Raw genomic sequence first — 26,662 nt, 5'->3', positions numbered from 1 at the left:
TATATATATATATATATATATATATATATAACCCCAGGGGTGACCTCTGAGTTCCCTCCAAGGTTTGTTTTTGTGATTTTTTTTCAGGTGTTGACAAGAGGTTGAGGCTGGTAGTGGCTTGACCTTGGGCAAGTCTCCTTACTTCTTTAGGCCTCTTTTCTCCCATTTGTAATATGAGGGAGTCAGAATAGATGATCATCAGTAAGGATCTCCTTTCCTTCTCTAGCACCAAGGATGGGCATGCTAAAAGAGATTGCCGGGATAAATGATCCCTTTATCTGACTCACAAGGAGGGTCAAAAAGGGTCCTTCAAAGTCATCTTGTCCAACCTTCTCGGGAAGAATTAGAAAAGTACAGAGGTGATGTCACTTGCTCAATGTTATACAGATGTTTCCCCCAATACTCCAGGCTCAGCTCCCTATGTATGAAAACTCTGATGTTTAACAAGGAATGATCCTTCACTGAAAGCTTTTTTGCGTTCATTACACGTATAAGGATTCCCTTAAGTATGAATTCTCTGGTGTTTGAAAAGTTTTGCATGTTCACTGAAGGCTTTCCCACAGTGATTACATATATAAGGTTTGTCTCCAATATGAATCTTTTGGTGTATATTAAGATTTGACTTTTCAACAAAGGCTTTCCCACATTGTTTACATTTATAAGGCTTTTCTTCATCATGAATTCTCTGGTGATTTAAAAGGATTGAGTGTTCACTGAAGGCTTTTCCACATTGATTACATGTATAATTTTTCTCTCCAATGTGGATCTTCTGGTGTACATTAAGGTTTGATATCTGAATAAAGGCTTTTCCACACTCATTACATGTATAAGGCTTCTCTCCAGTATGAATCTTCTGGTGAACACTAAGATTTGAGCTCCGACTAAAGGCTTTCCCACATTGATTACATTTATAAGGTTTCTCTCCAGTATGAATTCTTTGGTGACTAACAAGGACTGAATTTGTACTGAATTCTTTCCCACATTCGTTACATGAATATGGCTTCTCTCCAGTGTGAGTCATCTGATGTACAATAAGGGTTGAACTATCAATGAAGCCTTTCCCACAATCATTGCATGTATAGGGCTTCTCTCCAGTATGAATTTTCTGGTGTCTGAAAAGGGTTGACATTTGAGTGTAGGCTTTATGACATTTAGTACATTTATAAGGTTTCTCTCCAGTATGACTCTCCTGATGTACATTAAGGTTTGACCTTCTAAGGAAGGCTTTTCCACATTGATTACATTTATAAGGCTTCTCTCCAGTATGAATTCTCTGATGATTGAAAAAAGAGGAACTTTGAGTGAAGGCTTTTCCACACTGATTACATTTATAAGGCTTCTCTCCAGTATGGATCTTTTGATGTACACTGAGATTTGAGCTCTGACTGAAAGCTTTTCCACACTCTTTACATTTATATGGCTTCTCTCCAGTATGAATTCTACAATGATTGACAAGGACTGACTTTTTACTGAAGGCTTTTCCACATTCATTACATATATAAGGTTTCTCTCCAGTATGAACCATTTGATGGCTAATAAGGCTTGAGCTCTCAAAAAAGGCTTTCTCACATGTATCACATTTAAAAGGTTTCTCTTCAGTATGAATTCTTTGATGTTTGAAAAGGGTTGATTTTTGAGTGAAGGCTTTACCACATCTGATACATTCATAAGGTTTTTCTCCAGTATGACTCTTCTGATGTAAATTAAAGTTTGAATGCCTAAGGAATGCTTTTCCACACTTGTCACATTTATAAGGCTTCTCTCCAGTATGAATTCTCTGGTGATTGAAAAGAGATGAATTTAGGGTAAAGGCTTTCCCACATTCATTACATTTATAGGGCTTTTCTCCAGTATGAAACTTCTGATGTACCTTAAGGTTTGAATGCCATCGAAAGACTTTCCCACACTCATTACATTTATAGGGCTTCTCTCCAGTATGAATTCTCTGGTGTCTGAAAAGAGTTGAACTCTGACGAAAGACTTTCCCACATTCATTACATTTATAAGCCTTCTCGATGCCATGGATTTTTTGCTGTTTAGAAAAGTGTGAATATTCAGTGAAAGCTTTACCATGTTCCTTATTACTGATTTTGTCTCCATTTTGAATCTTCTGGAGTTCATCCCTTTCCTGCTTCATCTCCTGACTCTTTCCCTGGCTCTCACTTTCCCCAAAGTCCCCACAAGTAGAGTAGCAATGATAAGCACTGCTTCCAATTTTCTCTCTATGGGATGATTCTTCTCCTGGAATGGTCTCTTTTGAAGCTGCCTCTGTGCTCTTTATCCTAGACTCCAAATCTGAAAAACAGCAATATAAGGTATAAATGCCCCCATTTCTAAGAAACTAGGGATGAAGTAATGCAACTGAAAATGGTGCCCAGAGAAAGACTGCCCATTTTGGAACTGTTTTTTAAACTTTCTTTTTAGTTTCTCCAGAAATATTTTTCTTAGTCTTATAATCCTTGCCAGTACTTTCTCTACTGAAAAATATGTAGAAATAAAGGATCAGAGTCTTTTATTAAGAACGTGGTGTAAGGATGAAAACTAATCCTTGAACAAAGGTTACATTTTATCTTTTTAACCATATTCCTCATTCCCTCAATGGACTGTGCTAAGAGCTACCTAGAAACATAGCTCAAGACTCTATTCATAAGAGAATTTCAGTACTGATGATAGCGAGATTATCTAGGATCTGGAGGAGGTCCAAACAATGAAGGTCACTGGTCTCTTCAAACCTGAGATAGGCTCAATACTTCCAGGAATTCTCCACTTGTTCCCCAGTGTTCTTCTCATAGTAGTAGTGCACCCCCACCATCAGGATACCCCTACCTCCTCCTCTTAGTGAATGCTCTCCAAAATCTCCATTTGAGGAAGTACCCAACCATGTACTTCAAACTTGGTATGATTCCCCTTTCTACTTTGTCACCTTGTCCCCATCTGGATACATCCTCCACCACATTTCAGTGTATTATATGCTGATTTTCTTCATGAGAACATGGGCTTTTTGAGTTCCAGGAATGTTTTCTTTATGCTTATGTTTGTAATCTCAATGCAAAATATTTGTAGTCCCAATGCCTGGCAAAAAGTAATCAATTAATGCAGTGTGAGTCTATCAATAAATAGAGAAACAGATTAATGACTATTGTTTTGGCATATTAACCCAAAAAATGTATTTAAAAAGACAGGAGGGCTGTAAGGGCTAAACAATTTGGATTAATTGACTTGCCTGGGTCATATAGCTAGGAACTGTCAGAAGCCAGATTTGAACTCAGGTCCTTCTAACTCCAGGACTAGAGCGATTGCACTGTGCTACCTAGCTGCCCTTCCAGAAATGTATTTTAACATGACTTTTTTTTTCAAAGTTACTATATATGTTACCATAAATATTCTTGGGTAGAGGGGCATCTCTGAAGGCATGGGTTCGGATGAGGTCACTGACGCAGAAAGATTTTAAATGCTGAAATTGTTTCTGTCATGGCAGACTTGTGCTCAAAATAAGCAGAGCACTTACTCCCCATTTTTTCTCTCTCAGCTTTGCGAAGAGAGAAGGAAGTGTTTTCCTTAACTTGACCATGGTGACAATCTTGTGATAGAGGAACAATGGGGAAAGAGATCCCTCTTTATGAGGAATAGAGAGCATTTAGTAGAGTTTCCAGGTATTCATTGTCTCAGGTACCAGGGCAAGTCACCAACAGATGACACTTCTTTGGCATGTTTTGTATACAGAGTATTTTCCTCCTAAATCAAGGTGGTCCTGCCCACCTTGGGCAGGTCCTGCCCAATTTCTATGAGATATCAACCTGAATCGGTTTCTTCTCCAGCCTACACCCACTGCCCCAACTACCCATCTATAATCAGTTTCTGGACCTTAGGATGCCAAAGAGACAGAAGGAATACTATGCTAGGAATACCCAGAATAGAGTATTTATCACAATCATTCTTTCCTAGGGTGTCTCATGGAATTCACTGTTGCTGAAAAGACGTCCAGTAACTTGGGTGCTCATTGATAGAGCAGGGCACTGGATTAGCAAAGGAATGAAGACATTTTTTTTTAATGGGAATTTTACATACTGGGGCATCCAAAGCAGGGTGTACAAAGAAAATAAAGGAAAACCCAGTACTAAGTATTCATGACACTGATGAAGATTCTGTAAAAGAGATAGCAGGCAAAGGAAGGGAACAAGCATTTATTAAATACCTACTATATATGATGTACTGAGCCTATTATTAAGATTATCTTATTGGATCCTGAAAACAATACTTAGAAGAAACTGCTATATGCTCTCCATTTGTAGTTGAGGAATCTGAAGATTAATGTCATCAGTTTTATCAATTAATTTTGATGCAGCTAGGTAGCTCAGTGGATAGTGTGTCAGGCTTGGAGATGGGTGGTCCTGGGTTCAAATCTGGTCTCAGACACTTCCTAGCTATGTGATCCTGGGGAAATCACTTGATCCCAACTGCCTAGTTCTCCTGCCTTCCAACTGATATCAAGCATAATTCTAAGGTTAGGGTTTTGGAAAAAAGAAAAAGCCATTGCTTACTTTGAGAGTTTGGACTCACTTGAGGAAACCCTCAAGCACACAGGTAGAGGGTTCAGAAAACCCTCTGCATCTCAACACTAGAGATTTTAAAGTTAATGAGTAGCTTTTGAGTACAAACAGACCAGATGGGTCTCTACTGTCAGACACATGAGGTCATCATGTAGGCTCTAAAAGAAGCCTTCTAGGGGAATCCTGTCAACTCTCAAGAAAGTTCATTCAACTTATGATTTACGAAGTTTGTCCTGAAGCAATCTGGTTTGCCCCTGTGCAAATTCCATGCATTGTGCTAGTCAGTGTTCTGTAGTCAAAAAAAAAAAAAAAAAAAAAAAAGCTAACTTAGATGACAGCCCTTCCAATATGTGAAGGCAGCTTTCATTTCCTCACAAGTCTTTTCTCCAAGGTCTAAATTCTAAATCCTTGAAACAATTCACAGGATGAGTCAAGGCCATTCGATATCCTGGCTGTGCTCTTGCGGACACTCCAGTTCATCCATGTCTTTTTATGAATGGAGCCCAGAACTGCACACAATACGGAGATGAACTCTAAAGGCAGAGGACCTTGGCTCCATCTCTGACCTATTCCTGGAAGCAGTGCCCCTCTCTATGCAGAACAAGAGGGTAAGAGCTTTTTCACCTTATTTCATGTGCTGACTATCATCCAGGATGTTAGCTATTCTCTCAGCTTTGTGTCATGGGGAAGTTTTTTGAGTATAATATGTATGAATATCTTTATCCAAATCACTGGCAAAAATGTCACGGCAAAGGAAAAGACAATTGGATCAGAGAAGCTTTTTTTTAGGTATAAAAGGGAACTGAAAGAAGAACAGAAAGACAAATCACCAGTGAAACTGAGATAATCTTTTAGGTGCAGAAACAAACAGGAAGAAGTCTAAAGAGAAACACAGGCATTTAAATTGAGGAATTTTCTTATGTACTGAAGGAAATATATAGACAAAAGCACAACCATGGATTTTGAAGTATTCTTTTAGTCACAGAAGGGAAAAGAAGTCCAGATAAGATACACAGGCTTTGAAACAGAAATTTGGGGTTGTTTTTAGGGACAGAAAAGAAATGTAATAAATCCAGATAAAAATCCCCACACCACAGTTGAAGCATTCTTTTAGGTAAGGACAACAACAGAAGCATGACCAGATAAAAAGACAGCCACTGAAACTGGAACATTCTTTTTAGATCCAGAAAGGAACAGAAAGAAGGCCAGAGAGCAACAGTACTGCAGAACACTAAGCATTCTTTTCAGTACAGAAGGAAATGGAAGGAAATTTAGGAAAAAACAGGGCCAGAGAAAGGAGGGTTTTTTGTTTTGTTTTGTTTTGTTTTAATCTACAGAAGGGAATGGTAGAAAGGCAAGATAAAAGGTCAGACATCAAGAGAGAAGCACAAAGCAGCCACTTCCAACCAGCCCAAGACAACTATCACCAATTCCTACCAGCCCTGTCTCCCAGCAGGGATGTGGAGAACCTTCTCTGCAGAGGAGCACTCCTCCCTCCAACCTCAGGCCTCTGCTTGTCCTGTGAGGGTTCAAAGAGGGAATTCTCCACTTAACGATGAACATCTGAACAATTGGCATACCCTGGACACCCCAGGAATCTGAGCTCATCATTATCCTCTCTTAAATCATCATCTAATCCCCATTCCTTATCCCTGACCCCTGGCTCCTCATTCCCATCCCCCTCCAAAGTTTTAGCCCAATTCCTCTTGACCCTTCCACTGTGCCCTCTGGGAATACCTGTTCCATGGGCCACGAATTTCCTTTCATCTTAAATGTCCCTCTACCACTCCTTCCATCTACTAGTTTTGTTTTGAAACTTCATCTTAGAATCACTACTAAGGCAGAAGAGCGGTAAGGACTAGGCAATGGAAGTTAAGTAACCTGTGTGCCCAGGGACACACAGCTAGGAAGTCTCTGAGGTCACATTTGAACCAGGACCTCCCATCTCCTGGCCTGGCTCTCTATCTACTGAAGCACCTGACTGTCCCCATTTACTAGCTTTTAATGAGAGCTGACTTCTCCCTGGGCCTTCTTTCCAGTGCTGGATGTACCTTCACTCAGTCTCCTTGCTTCACTAGTAGAGGCTATATCTTGCTCCTCCCTGTAGCTTCCATAATCTCTCCATCAATCATTCAGTAACATCTTTTTTTTTAAACATTTATTAATAGACATCTCTTCTTTTAAGAGGAACTCCTATTTCTATCTACCACCCAATCAAAATCCTGATCCCTATTTTCTAGGTCACTGCCCTACCTTACTCATTAAGTTTGATATGTGACTTATAATTATTCTGTCCTCACCTCCAGCCCTCAAACTAGGGAAATTCAACATACATGATTCTTTGCTCAAGTATCCTAATGATTCAATTCCTCAACCTACATACCTTCCATGAACTACTCTTCCTCTTGCCATCAGCCACAATGTGCCACCTCCATGTTCGGGAATTCTCAAAATTCCATTGCCTGACCAGAACTGGGTGACATTTCACCTTTACCTCTGCCTTGTCTTACATAACCCTACTCTTCATCTTGGCAGCTAGGTGGTACAGTGGATAGTGCCAAGCCTAGAGTCAGGAGGAACTGAGTTCAAAGCCAGCCTCGGTCATTAGCTGTGTAATCCTGGGCAAGTCTTTTCACCCTGTCTGCCTCAATTTCCTCATCTGTAAAATGAGCTGGAAAAGGAAATGGCAATTGCTCTGGAATCTTCGACAAGAAAACCCAAATGGGGTCAAAGGGTCACACATAACTTCACCCTTCTTCTACAACCTTTCAATACCTTGAACCACTCAATTGTCTCCTAGGCCCTCTCCTCTGAACTTTCTCTCTCTTCTCCCTGCCTTGACTCCTTAGTGAACCAAGTAAACTCCTAAACTGTCCTCCCCTGAATTTCTATCCTACTTTAATATATTGCTGGTTACCCCATGACAAGCCTCAGCCTTGGATCACTTACCATTCTTTACTTTCACTCCTAATCAGATAGAAAAAAATCTTGCAACGATTTTTGACTGGGTCTACTACAAATTTTGCCAAATGATCTCAACTGGGCCTCCACTGCTATTAAACAATCCTATTATGTCTGCCTTATCAACTCACTATTTCACTGTTTCCAGTGGCTCTTCCAAACATTTTCATTCTTCTCCAAATTTCCCATGGCTCCACCTCCCTTTACTCTCATTGAGAACTTTGCCTCAAGTTACAAAAAAAATTTTTGAGGGGATTTACCATGAATTCCTTCTTTCCCCTTCTTCCTCATTTCCTATCATTCCATTTGCCAATCTCTTCCTTCACTCTAGTCTTACATGATAAAGTGACCTTATTCCTTACCAAGCCCTCTACAAGTTCAAATGATTCCATTTCTTCCATCCATTTACCTGCTCTGTCAATCCTACTCTTCCATTTATTTATTTGTTTGTTTGTTTGTTTGTTTATTTATTTTTAGGCCCTTGTACTTTGGTGTATTGTCTCATAGGTGGAAGATTGGTAAGGGTGGGCAATGGGGGTCAAGTGACTTGCCCAGGGTCACACAGTTGGGAAGTGGCTGAGGCCGGGTTTGAACCTAGGACCTCCTGTCTCTAGGCCTGACTCTCACTCCACTGAGCTACCCAACTGCCCCTCTTCCATTTATTTTTAAACTCTCCCTCTCTACTGGCTCATTTCCTACTACTTACAAACATGCCTCGGTATCCCCAATACTGAAAACAAAACAAAACAAACTCTTAGTTGACTCTTTGACACTGTTGATTACTCTTTCCCATTTAATACCTTCTTCTCTCTAGGTTTTTGGGATTCCACTTTGTCCTGGCTCTGCTTCCTCCTAACTGACTGCTCCTTCTCTGTATTCTTTGCTGGATCTCCCTCTGTCTAGAGCCTGTCAACTAGCACTGACGTTCTGGGGTCTTCAAGTCAGAAGAAGTGAAGATATTGAGATAACTGGTAAAATCATGGAAAATCCTCAAGAGTATGGACACTGATGGTCAGTATCTAACACAGACGGCTTTCTTTTTTATTTAATGTTTTTATTTCACGAAATATTTCCTTATTACATTTCTAAAAAAATTTAAACATTTATTTTGAGTTCCAAATTTTCTCCCCCTATCCCCCACTCTTTGAAAAGTCAAGCAATATATCAATTATACATATGAAGTCATGCAAAATATATTTCCATTAGTCATATTGCAAAAGAAAACACACACACAAACCGTGTCCCCACCCCCACTAAAAATAAAGTGAAAAAAGTACTCTTCGATCTGCATTCGGAGTTAGTTCTCTCCTTGGAGGTGGATGGCATTTTTCATCATAGTTCCTTTGGAATTGTCCTGGATCACACTGTCTTGATCAGAATAGCCAAGTCTTTTACAGTTCATCATGATTACAATATTGTTACTGTGTAGATGTCCTCCTGGTTCTGCTCACTTCACTTTGTATCAGTTCATAAGACTTTCCAGGATTTCCTAAAACCATTATTCTCATCATTTCTTGTAACAGCTTTCTTTACAGAATTCCATTTATCTACACTGAGGTCCAACCTGCGGCAAGGCTGGAAGCTTGTTGAAGCAAAGGCCTGACTTAGATCATTTCCAAAGCTCAGAGCCCTGCACACAAAAAGGTATTTAACCCATGCTTGTGGAATTGTCTTGAAGCTTTTGGAACCAGTTCTCTGTGTAATTACTCTTCCCAAAAGCTGGAGGGGACAGGACTTTATATCATATTGGGACAGGTCCTCTGACATCCCCTCTTAATAATGGCCTCTGAGACTTTTGTTCTCTGACCCTGAGGACTGTTTCCCTTAATGGCCTTTTCCAAACTACCTACCCCTCATCCAGCTTCATAATTAATAACATATAGAGATGGGAGGTGCTGGTCAAATATGACCTCAGACACTACCTAGCTGTGTGACCCTGGGAGAGTCACTTAATCCCAATTGTCTAGCTCTTACTCCTCTTCTGCCTTGGAAGCAATACAAAGTATTCATTCTAAAACAGAAGATAAGGGATGTTGTTTTTAACTTTAGGAAAAAAAATTACAGAGGTGATGTCACTTGTCCAATGTCATATATAGATATCCTCTCCCATGCTCTAACTCCAGCTCCCCAATTTCTTTCATCTCACTCCATGCCAAAGGACACACCAAGCCTCTCTTTACCCATCTAGCTGTGTTCTCTGCCCTGGATCTCTGACATCTTCAGTGATTTAGAAATTCCTAGAAAAAGACTGATGAGTACATGCTTGGTCATTCAGGAGACAATGATATCTAGTGGAAAGGGCAGTAGATTTGGAGTCAGAAGGTCTGGGTTCAGAGCTTAGCTCTGGCCCTGACTAAATAAGCCTCTTCTTCATACTAGGCATTGATTTCCCTAGAGAGATTCTGTGATACAAAGGAAGAGAATAACATTCTTTTCCATGTCAAGGAGCATGGGTTCAAATCCTAGTTCTCCTTCTCATTATCTCTATGACCTAGCCTATCTGACCTAAAAGTCCCTTTATCTACAAAATGAGGGGGGTTGGGATAAATGATACTTAAGGTCCCTTATAGCTCTGAATTGGGGACCAAATGAGATAATCTAGTTAAACCATCATGTAAACCGTAAAAAGGACTGGGCACTGAACCTCCCCTGCACAGACCTAGTCAGTCTGGGAATACCATTGTCTTGGCCCCAGGTACTCCTTTGTAGATCTCTGAGCTGAAAGGTTTCAAACTTCCTTCTGTGTGTTGTCTTTCCCCATTACATTATAAACTCCTTGAGGTCATGGACTGTCTTTACAAGTTCATATGATAGGTTACTGCTTCTAAATAAATCTACCACAATGCAGATATTATAGAGGTAAAAACCTAGGTTTTATTATACTTCAGCACAGATTCAGGTGATAGAAAAATAACTCTGAACCAAGGCTGGAATTTTTGGCAAAATCTTGATAAGAGAAAATTACTATCAGAGTAATTTTTTTTAACCTACAGTTTTATGGCCTCTTGGGTCATATGGGTCACTCAGGCCCAGTCAAAGCAATTTATTTCTCATGCTTCCTTCAATTACAGTTGAACAAACTAAGTTAGGATAAACTAGTAAACATAATTATATATTTCAACACCAAGTTTGCAAAATACTACATGTACAAAACTACAAGACTACATTTTAAAAGAAGTCACAATTTGCTAACCAAGAGGAAGGAATTTACAAAGATAATCAAAGGACCAAGGGTTAAAAGAATCCTTTCAGCTAAAGGAAGCTCAAACTCCTTTTTGGCTCCTTGCTATCATTCAACCAATGAGATTTTAGGAAGGTGGGGTTAATATTAACAAGAAACAGGCATTAGTTAGCCAAATGGTCCATAGGGAATGGCATAATAAAAATTGAATAAAAGAAAGATGACAATGCATCATCATGATGGAAACAATTATGCATGATTATGAACAACTGTGCCAGACAGGAAAACTGTAGGCAATCAATAGAGGAGAAAAGCTAGAATGAAGAAAGTCCTCCTGTAGAAGGTAATCCTTCTTTCTCCCATTATCTCTCCAGGCAGACTGATTGGCTCCACAACATCCCTTTCTCCTTCTTTCCCAGAGATTAGATAACCAGCCTGAAGAATCCTCATATGGGGAAGGATGAGATGGGCCTGGAACTATGGATGGAGGAAGGTTGGGTCCAGAATAAAGACAAAAGTAAGAGTGAAGTTGAGAGTTCTAGTATCTCTTAGTGCATTTTTCCCTCTAGGTTAGGGCTTAGGTTAGGGTTAGTTAGAAAGCAGAAGAAATAGGTCATCACAGAGACCTATTAAGGTCTTGTTAGAACTGGACATTTTGAGAGGTGGGAAGGCGAGTCCTGGGCTTAAAAACAGGAGCAAGAGGACAGAGTCTAGTTCTGTCTCTTCCGCTGACTTACTGGGTGATCCTAGACAAGCCCTCACCTCTCTAAGGGTCTCAGTCCCCTCACAGGTATGAGGAAGGGAAGGAGGCAGGGACTTGATGGTTTCTGAGTTTTCATAATGCTTAGAACAAGAAGGGATCTCAGAAATAACCTGAGCCAATCCCATCTCTACATGTTGTAGATGAGTATGCTCAAGGGAAAGTAACTTGGTCATAGATACACAGCTACACAGCTAGCAACTGACAGAGCCAGGCTTCTGTCTTCAGGTCCTGAATTCCAATGCCTTCCTATGATATATAATTAGAAATGGAATAAGTGATGGACAACCTGACAGTTCTGGATTCATAATTGGCTTTGGGCTTTGGGTAGGGCTGTGCTGGATCCACCTGAAGCCACATATAAATACACAAACATAAGTTAGGTTTTGTAACTGTCTAATGCAAAAAGGAAAAGAAAAAAAAAAGGCAAACCTCCCAAATTAGAGGTAAAGGCAAAGTTCATACAGAAATCACATAGCAAATGGGAATCTTCTAAATGGGATCAGACCTGTTGTTCTAGAAGTCAGATTTCAGAATCTGACATTGTAGAACTTCTGGTCAAGAAAATCGATGGAATGAAGGCAAGACCACACAAGTCCCATATAACAGGATTCCTTTCAATAGGAATTCTCTGGCAAACAAGATTTTACTTTTTGCTGAAGACTTTCTTAGAATTGCTACTTCTTTGATCTCTCTGTATGAAAATTCTGATGCTTAACAAGGGATGATTCTTCACTGAAGGCTTCCCCACACTCATTACATGTAAAAGGCTTCTTCTCTTCAGTATGAATTTTATGGTGCTTAACATAGTCGGAGCTTTGAATGAAGGTTTTCCCACAATCGTTACATTTATAAGGATTCTCTTCAGTATGAATCCTCTGGTGTTTGAAAAGCTTTGCATGTTCACTGAAGGCTTTTCCACATTGACTACATATATAAGGTTTGTCTTCAGTATGAGTCTTCTTATGTATATTATGATTTGACTTCTTAACGAAGGCTTTCCCTGATTGATTACGTTTAGAAGGCTTCTTTTTATCATGAATTTTCTGATGATTTAAAAGGGCTGAGTGTTCATTGAAGTCTTTTCCACATTGATTACATGTATAATGCTTCTCTCCAATATGAATCTTCTGGTGTACATTAAGGTTTGATCTTTGGACAAAAGCTTTTCCACACTCCTTACATGTATAAGGCTTTTCTCCAGTATGAATCTTACGGTGGACATTAAGATTTGAACTCCGACTAAAGGCTTTCCCACATTGATTACATTTATAAGGCTTCTCTCCAGTATGAATTCTTTGGTGACTAACAAGAACTGAATTTGTAGTGAAATCTTTCCCACATTCATTACATGAATATGGCTTCTCTCCAGTATGAGTCATCTGATGTACAATAAGGGTTGAACTGTCAAAGAAAGCTTTCCCACAATCATTGCAAGTATAGGGCTTTTCTCCAGTATGACTTCTCTGGTGTCTGAAAAGGGTTGACATTTGAGTATAGGCTTTATGACATTTAGTACATTTATAAGGTTTCTTTCCAGTATGACTCTCCTGATGTACATTAAGGTTTGACCTTCTAAGGAAAGCTTTCCCACATTGATTACATTTATAAGGCTTTTCTCCAGTATGAATTCTCTGATGATTGAAAAAAGATGAACTTTGAGTGAAGGCTTTTCCACACTGATTGCATTGATAAGGCTTCTCTCCAGTATGAATCTTCTGATGTACCTTGAGATTTGTTCTCTGAACAAAGGCTTTACCACACTCATTACATTTATAAGGTTTCTCTTCATTGTGAATTTTCTGATGATTGAAAAGGGTTGACCTTTGTGTGAAGACTTTCCCACATTGATTACATTTATGAGGCTTCTCTCCAGTATGAATCTTTCGATGTACACTAAGATTTGAGCTCTGACTGAAAGCTTTCCCACACTCTTTACATTTATACGGCCTCTCTCCAGTATGAATTCTACGATGATTAACAAGGACTGACTTTTTACTGAAGGCTCTTCCACATTCACTACATGCATATGGCTTCTCTCCAGTATGAACCATCTTATGGCTAATAAGGCTTGAACTCTCAAAGAATGTTTTCCCACATGTATCACATTTAAAAGGTTTCTCTTCAGTATGAATTTTGTGATGCTTGAAAAGGGTTGACTTCTGAGCAAAGGCTTTACCACATTTGGTACATACATAAGGTTTGTCTCCAGTATGACTCTTCTGATGTAAATTAAGATTTGATCTCCTAAAGAAGGCTTTCCCACACACATCACATTTATAAGGCTTCTCTCCAGTATGAATTCTCTGGTGACTGAAAAGGGATGACCTTAGAGTAAAGGCTTTCCCACACTGATTACATTTATAAGGTTTCTCTCCAGTATGAGTCTTCTGATGTACCTTAAGGTTCGACCTCCGACTAAAGGCTTTCCCACACTCATTACATTTATAAGGTTTCTCTCCAGTATGAACTCTCTGGTGTTTGAAAAGGGTTGAGCGCTGACCAAAGCCTTTCCCACATTTATTACATTTATAAGGCTTCTCTCCGTCATGAATCTTCTGATGTACTTTGAAGTTTGACATTTGACTGAAGGCTTTCCCACATTCATTACATGTATAAGGTTTCTCTCCAGTATGAGTCATCTGATGTACAATAAGGGCAGAACTCTCAATGAAGGCTTTCCCACACTCATCACATTTGTAAGGTTTCTCTCCAGTATGAATCCTCTGATGTTTGATAAGGATAGAGTTTTGAGTGAAGGCTTTCCCACATTCATTACATTTATAAGGCTTCTCTCCAGTATGAATTCTCTGATGATTAACAAGGGTAGAGTTTTTATTGAAAACCTTCCCACAGTCATTACATGTATAAGCTTTCTCAATAGCATGAATTTTTTGATGTTTAGGAAAGTTTGGATATTCAGTGAAAGCTTTGTCACGTTCCTTATGTTTATTGATTTTGTCACCATTTTGAATCTTCTGATGTTTGATTGTTTTTCTCACATCTTTTTCCTGCTTCATCTCTTGTCTCTTTACCTGGCTCTCACTTTCCCCACAGTCTCCACAAGGAGAGTAGCAATGATCAGCACCGCTTTCAATTTTCTCTCTGTGGGTTGATTCTTCTCCTGGAATGGTCTCTTTTGAAGTTGCCTCTGTGCTCTTTATCCTAGGTTCCGAATCTGAAAAACAGTAATATATGGTACAAATGTCCCCATTTCTCTGAGCTTTGAGAAAGGAAACTGTGGATAAGGTAATGTAACTGAAAATGATGCCCAGAGAAAGATAGCCCATTGTGGATTCATTTTTAAAACCTTCTTTTTAGTTTCTCTAGAAATACTGAGAAATATTTTTCTTAGTCTAATAATCCTTACCAGACTTTTCCCTAATAAAAGTAAAAGATCACAGTAATTTCTTAAGAACATGGTGAAAGTGTGAAAACCAATCCTTGAAGCTTACCTCTTTTAAAAAAACATTTTATTCTTCATCTCCTTAACTGACTAAGGCAAGAGCCACCTAGGATCATAGCTCAAGCCTCTATTCATAAGAGAATTTAGGTACTGATCACAGGGAGGTTATCTTGGATCTGGAGGAGGTCCAGGACAATCAAAGGCAATATTCCCTTCAAACCTGAGATAGGCTCAATACTTCCAGGACTACTTCTCCACTTGTGCCCCAGTGGTCTTCTCATAGTAGCAGTGCACCTCCCACCACAAAGACACCCACATCTCCTCCTCCTAGAGCAGGGGTCGGCAACGTATGGCTCTTTCTGCAGGAGCCATAAAGTCAATTTTTTTTCAGGCGCTGTTACAGGAGCACGCACTATTATAGGAGTGAGCACTGTACGGCTCTCACGAAATTACATTTTAAAAAATGTGGGGTTTATGGCTCTCATGGCCAAAAAGGTTGCCGGCCCCTGTCCTAGAGAGTTGATCTCTAGAATTGCTATATCAAGAAGTTTCCAACCAAGATCAAGATTTCCTTATCTAAGAGGCAACTAGGTGGCTCAGTGGATTGAGAGCCAGGTCTAGAAACTGGAGGTCTTAGGTTCAAATCTGACCTCAGGCTCTTCCTACCTATGTGACCCTGGACAAGTCACTTAACTCAGTTGCTTAGCCCTTACTGCTCTTCTGCCTTAGAACCATTATATAGTATGGATTCTAAGACAGAAGGTAAGGGTTTTAAAAAAAATCCATTGTCTATTTTGTCACCCAGATAGGAGCCTAATAGCTACTTCCCCCACCATCCACTCATAATCAATTTCTGGAACTTAGGGTTCCAAAGAGACATTAATATGGAGGGAGGGGTCCATCTGGTACCACTTTCCTCTACATTTCAGCACCCTTTTGGTATGCTGCTTTTCCTCATGGGAATGTAAGCTTTTTGAGTCCCAGGAATGCTTTCTTATTGCTTACATTTGTATTCTCAGTGCAAAATATTTATATTCCCAGTGCCTGGCAAACAAGTGCAGTGTGCATTATTAATAAAGGGATGAACAGAGTAATAGTTTTGGAATGTTAATACCAAAATGTATTTGAACATGACTTTCCCTGCCCCAAAATAACTGTTACTATAGATATGATTGGGTAGAAGGAAAGTTCTGAGGGTATAAGGATAGCATAGAGTCATAGACCATGCCAGTTTAGATAGTTCTCAAATTGCTTTGAAATAGAATGAAAGTTGATTTAACAATTTCTTCTGCCTGAAATACTGTTCTCTCTCTCTCTCTCTCTCTCATTTGATCATGCTATAAAAGCCCTGTGATCAGGAAAGACAACTATTTTACAAATGAGAAAGAAGTTCATTTTCAGGATTTTGCCTACCGTCACAGGGTAAGTAAACAATAGGTAGACTTTTTGCCTATGACTTCAAGGTAGGGTGGTCTTTGTTATCCAACCCATTTTCCATCAAACATCAATCTGAATTTGTTTTCTTCTCTAGTCTATAGCTACTTCCCCTCCCACTCATCCAGAAACAATTTCTGGATATTAGGGTCCCAAAGAGATAGAAGTATAGACCTAGGGGTCCAGGGGAAATAGAGTACAAGATATTTATCACAAGCATTCTATCCCAAGACATCTCAAAGCATTCATTATAACTATATAGACATCCCAGGAACTTCAGAGTTCAATGATAGAGCAAGGCACTGGGACAGCAAAAGGACTGAGAGATTTTTTTTTTAGTGGACAGGCGATATCCTGGGGCACCCATGGAGGTTGTATAGAGGGAAAAGAGAAGAAAACCCAGGAGAGGGTGCAAAGAGATTTCCTATTAAGTGGTCGTGACATGGATGACAATTCAGTAAAAGACATGGCTGGGAAGGGAGGAATGAAAAGAACAGCATATATTAAGGAGCTACTATGCCTAGCATTGTGCTAAGTAAGCTGGCTACCAACATTGCATTTGATTCACACAACAATCCAGGGAGGCAAATGCAATTCTATTGTCCAACTGCAGTTGGGGAACCACCTGAGGCAAACAGCTATTAAGTAATTGCAGAGGGCTAATAAGTATCAAAGACTGGATTTGGATTTGGGTCTTCCTGACTCCAGCCAGCCCTTAATTCATGTCACCTAGCTACTATACTAGAAGAATGGTGAGCTAATTCAAAGTAAAATCAGAAGAAATGGTGTCACAGAAACTCTGAGGGCACATGGGCCCTGAGTGAAATGCATCCCCCCCCCCCCAGGAGTACTATAGAGATCAAGAATGAAGTCTAAGAAAAGCATCATTAGTATTGTTCATGAATGGGCTGTTGTAACTTTGGGAATTGGAGTTTCCCTTGAGGAAAGAATGAAAGTCAGAGGGTATACTGAGGGTTCAGAAAGCCCACAGCCTCACAGAATGGAGATCTGGAAGGGACCTCAGCAGCCTGGTACAGCATCTGTTATAAAAAGTTAACAGAAATGAATTTCCATGGTCGCCGTACCCACAGTCACATTCTTGCCTCTAAGTGAAACCCTGCCACCTTTCCAGGGAACCTTTTCCACTTCTAGAACAAGATAAATTTCAGGAAGCTTTTGCTGAAGCAATCTTCTATTTGCCCCTTTGCAAGTTCCATGCATTTTTCGGTCCTCTACAACCAAACTCAACAAATATTGACTTTCCTCCACGTGGCAGCCCTTTCCATAGGTGAAAGCAACTCATTTCCTCATAAATCCTTGAGCCCTTCAAACAATCCTTACAAGATAAGGAGTTATGATCCTTTGGCATCCTGGTAGTTTTTTGAGCACTCCAGCTTGTCACTGTCCTTTTATGCCTGGAGCCTAGAACTTAAAATTGTGGCCACCCAGATAGGCTCGGACAAGGGCAGAGGACTTGGGCTTGATCTCCTTACTTCTAGAAGCTGTACCCATCTCTATAGAGGTCAAGGTGGTAATTGCTTTCTTGCCTCTTATTCCATTCTACTGATTTCTATTGAGTTTGCAGTCCCAGATGTTTCCAGGAACCCTCGCTGTTTTATTTTCTGCATAATTCCAATCAATTCTCTAGCATGTGTTGATCCTTCTGGATTCTGTCATCCAGTGTGTTAGTTATCCTCCCAACTCTATGTCATCTGCAACTTCACTCAGCACATCATGTATGCCATTTATCCAAGTCACACAAAGAGATGTCATATAGCACAAAAGCAGAGGAGTGGGTTATTGAAACATCTTTTAAGTGCAAAAATGAACAGAATGCAAGAAAGACAGAGAACACATTGAGGCATTTTCTGGATATAAAAAGGAATAGATGGAAGTTCAGAAACAAACAAGACTCATAGATATTAAAGCATTTTTTTAAAGGTATAGAAAGGAACTGAAGGAAATACAGAGAGAAACACTGATATAGAAAATTGAGGCACTCTTTTAGTACAGAAGGAAAGAGAAATGAATCCAAAGAAACACAGCCATAGAAATAAGAGAAACTGTTTTAGTTACAGAAGTACATTCAGATAAAAACCAAAGCCATGGGATTGAGATATTTTCAGGGAGAGGAGATGCAGTAATGAAAAGGAAGTTCAGTTAGGAAAATACCCTTAGAAATCAAGGTGTTTTTCTTTTCTCTTCTTTCCTTTTCTTTTAATGTACAGAAGAAATCCAGGTAGAAACACATCCACAGAAACTGAGGCAATGTTTAAATAGAAACAGTCACAGAAACTGAAGCTTGATTTTTAGATTGAGAAGGGAACAGAATAAAATTCAAACAGAAACAAATATATTACTAGAATTGAAGCATTTTTTAGATAAATAAAAGGAAGTTCAGATAGAGACTTGGACAAATAAATTTAAACTTTTTTTGCAGACTAAAAAATAATCATTAAGATATTAAAGATTCTTTTATTTTGAACCCATCCTTCTTAAGACTGCCCCAGGAACTTTGGGAAAACAGAGAACAAGCCTAGAAGCAAGGATACAAATAAAAACAAAAGAAAGACAGAATCTATTCAACAGTAGATGACCAAACCACAGGTACAGAGGATTATAGGAAGTAAAATAGATAAATCTGAATTAAAAAGCTTTTGCAAAAATAAAACAGTAAAATAATGCAGCCATGATTAAAAGGAAAATAGAAAACCTGGGGAAACTTTTGCATCAAGTTTCAATAACAAAGGCCTTATTTCTCAAATATAGAGGGAATTAAGCTAAATTTATAAAAGAGCCATTCCCCAGTTGATAAATGGTCAAAGGATATGAATAGAAGAAATCAAATAGTCACATGAAATCAATCAAGTCAAAGGTTACGAACAGGCTATTTTCAGAAGAAATCATGTGATGAAAAAATGCTCTAAATCTCTACTGATAAGAGAAATGCAAACAAAAACCACTCTGAGGTACCACCTCACATCTATCAGATAGTTTATGACAAGACAGAAAAGGAATACTGGAAAGGACAGATGAGAAGACCCCAGACACTAATGCACTGTTGGTGGAGTTGCAAGTAAGTCCAACAATTCTGGAGAACAATTTGGAACCACACCCAAAGGACTATAAAATGGCATTTCCTTTGACCCAGCAATACCACTACTAGCTGTATACTGCAAAGAGATCAAAGAAAAGGGGGAAAATACAGCAGTTCCTTTTCTGGTGGCAAAGAACTGGACATTAAGGGAATGCCAATCATTTGGGCAATGGTTAAACAAGATGTGGTATATGACTATTGTGCTATGAGAAATGAAGAACAGGATGGTTTCAGAAAAACCAGGGAAGATTTATGTGAACTGACGCAAAGTGAAGTAAGCAGAACCAGGGGAACAATGTACACAATAACAGCAATATTGTAAGGATGATCACCTGTGAAACACTTAGCTACTTTTAAATCAATCCCAAAGGACTCAAGATAAAAAATTCGATACACAGAGCAGGTAAATGGTTCAGTAAATAAAGCCTGGCCTGGAGTCAGGATATCCTGGTTCAAATCTGGTCTCAGACAGTTCCTAGCTGTGTGGTCCTGCTTCACCCCTATTGCCCAGCCCTTACCACTTTTCTGTCTAAGAAAAGGTTCTGCCCACCTCTAGAAAGAACAGACTTTTAAGACTTAGTTTATTTCTGTTATGTTTGTGTTTCTTCTGCAATATGATTAATACCCTCCTGGATCACTGTTTTGTGGTTGTGGAGGTGCTACATAACTCAGTGAAACTATGAGTTGTGCCATACAGGATTAGCCAAGAGGGGAAAGCTGTAGTGGAGAGTTCTGACAAAACGTGATCCACCGTAGAAGGAGATGGCTTCAATATTTATGACAAAAAAACCCTGTGGACAGCATTAAAAGATGTCCTTAGGGGTTCAGAAGAGTAGGACAAGACCAAACAACAAAACAATATTGAAATGTTTCACATGTAGCTATGTGACCCTGAGTATTAGTACTGGTAGTCACAGTAGTAGTAGTTAATTGTTGTAGCAGTAATAGTAATAATAATAATAATAAAGGTAACAGCTATGTCAGTTGGGAGCCTGGCTTAGAGATGAGAGGTTCTGGGTTCAAATTTGGCCTCCAACACTTCCTGGCTTTGTGACCTTGGGCAAGTCACTTAACCCTCATTGCCTAACCTTACTGCTCTTCTCTACCTTGGCAATTCACAGTATTGATTCTAAGAAGGAAGGTAAAGGTCTTAAAAATAATAATTATAAAGGTAACATTTATCAATCAATCAATTTATTAAATATCTACTATGTGCCAAGTTGGGTTGTGCTAAGCAAAAGAGATACAAAAAGAAGCAAAAGAGTACATGCCCTCAGGGAACTTACTTAATCTAATAAAAAAGACTACATGCCATGCAAATATTTACAAATGTGTATATATGTATAGTGCTTACTATGTGGCAATCACATTACCTGTCTTCCTCAGGTTTCTAAACTCCAAAATGGGAATAATAATAGTGTCTCTTTTTGTCTCAAGATGGAGACTTGACTGACTGCTTGAAGACCACCAAGGAGAAAAGAGGAGCATGATCCAGGTCAATGAAAGAGTTATAAAAGAATTTTTAAAAGAGTAAATATAAACCCAGAGGAGTATAGTGTAGCTATGAAGAATTAGACTCAAGAAAGACAAGAAGGTTGTGGGCAAAGATAAGGTAAATAAAAAAAAGTTGGCTGTAAATTAGAAAGTAAAGCAAATTGATTTGGGGGAGAGTGGGGTTGTGTTGCAAACTGATGAGCCTTGGGAAGTTGGTAGGTTTTTAAAAAGGGGATGAGTGTGGCTATGGAATTATTGTGACTAAGGGATGGACATTGGGTGGGGTTGTCAACATAATAAAAGGCAATCACTGGTTATAAATATTACAGCCAGGCATTTAGGGCTGAGGTATAGACCTCTGTAAATAGTTTCTTAAAAAGACAAATATCTCAACCATTAGAAGGGGAAAATGCACTCAGTAGGTTAGATTTCTATTTCTTCTATAGCCAAGCTCTTTGTTGTGAATGCAAGTTGACCTTTCTTCAGGAAAAGAAGACAAAGGAAATTCTGAAGCCAGATCTCTCCTTAGTCTGGTTGGTTGGGAACAATGAAATTATCTAATGAAATAGAAACAATGGAATTTAATAGGAAATCTTTCTTTGCAGAGGACTATTGTAGAGTAGGAAAGCTGTAACTGTTTGTTGCATTGACATGGTGACTGCCTAAGAGCACCATAGTGGAGATCAAAATAACACACAACTCTCCACCCCTAGGGTCAGGACCTGGACAAGTTCTATTTCCAGAAAGTTTAGATGCAGAAGTTTAATTAGGCCCACGGGGACCATTAAAAGTTTGGATGTTTTTCAGGTCCCTCTTGGCTAAGTTGGTCACAAGAGAGTTTTAGATGCAGGAGCTCAGAAGAAGGTTCATGATCAGAGAGGGAAGATACAGGATGCCCTCTCTGGTCTTCATGTGTGAGGATGGAATGAAAAAAACCCTCAATGTGCCCCTGGGTTAGATCCATCTTGCCCAGATTTCATGGCTCTTCATCAAGGTAATATTAAGCTCTTCCTCGTCTCAGTCTCTGTCCACTGCTGTCCTTCTAGAGAACAGTTCTCTGTGTCTCTCTGTGTCTTGCCCTTTTACTCTGTCTTTTCATTTGACATCAGAAAAATGGTTTTGGGACCCTGTGGCACAAGGAACTTCAATGTGACCCATGTTGTCTTGACCATCTGCTCCTGGGAATGGTGGCCACATGGCCCCTTCCAGTTTCAGCCTGCATGTGCAGGTCCTGGGGCCCAGGACACACTTTGTTCAGAGCTTCATCCCAACCAGGCAAGAATGGGATAAGATACTGATCTCTAAGGGTCAGAGCTGTCTAGAGAGAATGGTTACCACAGAGAAGACATGGTCTTATCTTCCGAGGAGAGAGGTCTAGGGTCCCATTGCAGTTGGGCAGGAAATTGTCTGAAGTATTAGACTCCAGGCTCACCTCAAACACTGCCCAGATATGAGCAAGCTCATAGCTCACATCTAAGAGGCCTAGTTTCCTCCTCTGCCCATCATGGTCCATGGGTACCTTCCTTCCCAGGACTGTTGTGATGAATGTGTTGCAGAGGCAGTGCAGGGTTTACCTGTGGGTTTATTCTCCAGAGCAGTCAGGGGCCGCCCCCAGAACAGCCCTGCTTCTCTCACATTTCCCCCTCTCTAGACCTCAGTTTTGTTGTCTGTAAAGGAGGTTAGGAATAGTCTGCTCTTCCATCTCCCCTCCCAGTCTAAAGAATGTGCCACTTTCAAGTCCGAAGCCTGGGCCAATTTATAGATAGAAATGAGGAACAACCTCACTGAACTTCATCCCTCTGAGCTTTGGCTGAAGTGACAGGACCAACCTCTTTCGGCTCCCTGCAATCTGAATCCATGCTATGGGCTTAGTTCCAATCACTCCCTCTGGCCTTTCGCTCTCATGGGATTCTGCCATCTACTACCTGTGCTCTGGACCATCTGGCTGGCCATTTCACGTCCAGGGGCTGCTGCCCTGATTGCCATAAGAAATCCTTCACAACCTGTCACCTTCCTCCATTTCCCATGATTGACTCCACATACTGTCACCAACAATAGCTTCCTGTTGTCTGTCTGTCTCTTTTCCCCCATGCACCTGGCCTGTCTGAGCTTCATCCCTGGAATACTCTCCATGTTCACATATTCATCTCAGCCTATACATTCTCAGCTTCCTTCCAGTCTTAGCTCAAAGCCACCTTCTATAGGTAGCTTTCACAATCCCCTTCCCAGCTGCTGATACACTCCTCTCTGAAAGTACCTTCCATTATCTAAAAACTGTACAACTTACACATGTATCACACACACATATATATCTTGTGCACCTAGATATTTACATGTTGTCTTCACAAGTAGGATGTGAATTCCTTGATGATGAGACTTCATCCCTCATTCTGTGTGTCCCCTAGTCCTTGGCATAGCAGCTGCCACAAAGTATTTAATAAATCCTTGTTCAGGGACTTCTTTGGGTCTTCAAAGGTCCACATATGACCTCCTTTCTGCCTCCTTCTTCCAGATGACTCCAGGAAGATGGAGTGAACTGGGGAACCACTCAGAGGGGACTGAGTTCATTCTGGTGGGTATCACAGACCTTCATGGCCTGCAGCTCCTGCTATTTGCTGTGCTCCTGCCTACTTACCTGTTGACCTTGCTGGGCAACTTGTTCATTGTGGTCCTCTCCCTGGCAGACCGCCGCCTGCAAACCCCCATGTATTATCTCCTGAGGAATTTCTCCCTGCTGGAGATGGGCTTCACCTCAGCCATCACTCCCCAGGTTCTCAGCCACCTCCTCACAGGCCAGAAGACCATCTCCCTTCCCAGATGCTTCTCCCAAATGGTCCTTTATTTCATCCTGGGCACTGCAGAGTCCTTCCTGTTGGCTGTGATGTCTGTGGACCGGTACCTAGCTATCTGCTATCCCCTGAGGTACCCAGCCCTCATGACCAGTCGGACCTGCTTGGGGCTGGTGCTGGGCTGCTGGGCTGGGAGCTTTCTCTTCCTTTCTGGCCCTTGCATCTGGCTACTTCTCTTGCCACTCTGTGGTCCAAAGGTGCTCAACCACTTCTTCTGTGACAGCACTCCCCTGCTGGCTCTGGTGTGCACTGACACCAGGCTTCTGCAGCTGTTTGCCTTCTTGGTGGCTGTGTGTACCCTGGCTGGTGCCCTCGCTGTGACAGCAGCATCCTATACCTGCATCATCTGGACCCTCCTACACTTGCCCTCTGCCCAGGGTCGGCGCAAGGCCTTCTCTACCTGCTCCTCCCACCTCCTGGTGGTCTCCATCTCCTATGGCAGCTGCATCATCATGTACCTCAATCCCACCCAGACAGGAAGGCTGGACCTCAACAAGGGGGTGGCCTTCTTCAACACCACTGTTGCCCCACTGTTGAACCCTTTTATCTACTGCCTGAGGAACAAGCTGGTGCAGCAGGTCAGCAGAGATGTTCTGGTCAGAGGAAGGGGGACTTCTCGGCACCTCAGAGTTTGACCAAGGGGCCCTGGAAGCTTCTAGAGGGTCAGAACATGGAGGAAGAGGAGAATGGAAAATGATGGCACATGAGACAGGAACAAATTCTTTGGAACCAAAAGGTCTCAGCCTGAGGCTCAGCTCTTACACTTAATACTGAGTGATCTTGGACAAGTCTCCTCTCTTTTCATGGTCTCTATGAAATGAAGTAACTGAGTAAGATGATATCTAAGGTCTCTTCGAAAATAAAATTGCTGTAATTCTTTTTGAGGACAGAACTTGTCAAGGAAGAGGGCAGGGGATGGATACAGAGAGAAAAAGACACAGACAGATACATATGAGAGAGAGAGAGAGAGAGAGAGAGAGAGAGAGAGAGGAGAGGGGGAGTATAGGAGATTGGAGGGCAGAGAGATGATAGAGAGAAAGGAAGAAAATGAGAGACAAATAATGGGGGGCAGTAATGTGAGAGGAGGGAAAGTGGATAAAGAAATAGCGTGGCAAAGGTAAAGGATGGAATGGAGAGCTCAATAAAAAGAAAAGACATGAAAGGGAAGGAATTGGATGGAAAAACAAGGTTGGGGGAGAAGGCATAGAAAAGAGAAGAGACACAAAGGACAGTTCAAGGAGGGAAAGAGAAAGCAGACAGAGAGAGTGGAATTGCAGAATCACAGATTACAAAGGCTACCTCAGCAGAATGATTCATTTTACAAATGAAACTGGGGCCCTGAGAGGTTAAGGACTTCTCTGATGTCTCATAAACAGTAAGAGACAGAGGGAGATGGGAATCCTGGCCTACTAAGCTATCACTGGGTAACTTCATCAGGTGAAGGTGGCAGAATCTTGGCAGATGATGACCAATACTGGGGAGCCATGGGCTGCTTATCAAAGTCACTTCCTGGAGGGGAATTAATGGATACCAGTTTACAAAGCTGCTGAAAGCTAAAAAACTCATCAAAAGAAACTTCTCAATACAAAGAATATGGGCCCCAGATGCAGAGACATGCACCTACCACCTAGTTAAAAGGCTACAAAAGACAGGGATAATTACAACTCACAATTCCAAAGCCAAAATGGAAGTTTTCCATTCCACAAAGGTCTCTTAAGCTCCCAGAGAAGCTCAAGTGTTTTTTAGGTATGATGGGAGACTTCTTAACAGTGCTAACCAAAGAAGATGTACTTTGTCAGAGCAGGGGAAGGATGCTCAACAAAAATACTCGTTGACCACACCTTACTGACTGAGCTGTCCCTGTGTTGCCCAAAATGGTCTTCTGGTCTAATCTCAAGAAGGGGCTGAAGCTCCTTTCTATACTCAGTAATCAGGAATGTTCCAATCTTGAGTTCCATGAGCCAATCAACTCCCAAATGGCTTCAGTATCTTTTAAAGAAAAGTCCATGTGGCTGGGAATATTGATAGATATTTCTGTTACTCCAATCTTCCTAATAATTTTTCTACCCAATTCACTATAGAAGCTCTACCAAAACTCTGTCTTCTCTCCCCACTCTTCACTTTCTCACCTGAGGACCTCACCTAATTCTTCACTGAAAAAACTAAGGCCATTTCCCAAGAGTTTCCTCCTCTCCCTTTCTAATCTCAAACCCTCCTGCAATTATCTCCATGTTCTCCTTCACCCCATCTCCAAGGGAGCGGTGAATCTACTCCTTTCCAAGTCCAATCCCTCTCTATGCCCCCTTAATAGTCCCTTCTTCTCTTGCTGACTGCAACAATATCATCCTTGCAATCTCTATTCTTTAATCCCTCCTTATTTAATGGTTCCTTCCCAGTCACCTAGTTATACTCTTTTGTCTAACCCATAAATCCTTTCTTGATACTGTCATCTCTGATAGCTATTACCTGATATGTCTCATCCCCTTCAAGGAAAACTCCTTGAAACTTGGTACCTCCATTTCTCTCCTCTTATTTTCTTCCAAATCCCTGCTGCCTTGCTTTGGACCTCTCATTCAACTGAAACTTCTTTCTCCAAAGTTACCAATGATATTTATTTGCTATATTGATTGGCTTCTCCTGGATTCTTCTGTAGAGTTTTCTATAAATAGCAAAGAGGCTAAATGTCACTGGATGGCAGAATATGGGACTGGGTTATGAAGGTCAAAGAGAAGATTTTACATTTGAAACTTGAAATGATAGGGAGCCACTAAAGTTGAGTGGAGAACAGATTGATGTGGCTTATAGCAGGGGGATGAACCATTAGGTTTTTGTAACAGTCCAGGAATAAGATGATGAGGATCTGTATCAAGATGGTGGCAGTGTTAGAACAGAGATGGGGATGGTTGAGGGACAATCTTATAAAGGTAGAA

The 26,662-nt window shown here is 40.6% G+C and overlaps 3 protein-coding genes across 3 annotated transcripts in view; 1 reads left to right on the top strand and 2 right to left on the bottom strand.

Annotated features, from left to right (window-relative positions):
• LOC123240864 (zinc finger protein 91-like) overlaps positions 1-2,137 on the bottom strand; it is a 135,668-nt gene extending 133,531 nt beyond the window's left edge. Inside the window, exon 1 of the mRNA XM_044668577.1 lies at positions 547-2,137. Within this exon, the coding sequence (XP_044524512.1) occupies positions 547-2,137 (1,591 nt within the window). The remainder of the gene's footprint in view (positions 1-546) is intronic.
• A 9,992-nt stretch (positions 2,138-12,129) lies between these two features.
• Positions 12,130-26,662, bottom strand: part of LOC123240863 — a 143,278-nt gene continuing 128,745 nt past the window's right edge. The window contains exons 12-13 of the mRNA XM_044668576.1: positions 13,014-14,324; positions 12,130-12,929 (exon numbers count right to left, since the gene is read on the bottom strand). Coding sequence (XP_044524511.1) covers positions 12,130-12,929; positions 13,014-14,324 — 2,111 coding nt within the window. The remainder of the gene's footprint in view (positions 12,930-13,013; positions 14,325-26,662) is intronic.
• On the top strand, positions 23,396-24,367 carry LOC123239979 (olfactory receptor 49-like). Its single transcript, XM_044667319.1, has one exon. It carries the CDS (start codon positions 23,396-23,398, stop codon positions 24,365-24,367), a length of 972 nt encoding a protein of 323 aa, XP_044523254.1.

Source organism: Gracilinanus agilis, chromosome 3 (genome assembly GCF_016433145.1).
Source record: "Gracilinanus agilis isolate LMUSP501 chromosome 3, AgileGrace, whole genome shotgun sequence".
Taxonomy (NCBI): Eukaryota; Metazoa; Chordata; class Mammalia; order Didelphimorphia; family Didelphidae; genus Gracilinanus; species Gracilinanus agilis.
This window is presented reverse-complemented; position numbering and strand designations above follow the sequence as displayed.

What these genes read in the sequence shown, in the direction of transcription:
- LOC123239979 (XM_044667319.1), top strand. Translation starts at nt 23,396, where the DNA reads ATGACTCCAGGAAGATGGAGTGAACTGGGGAACCACTCAGAGGGGACT.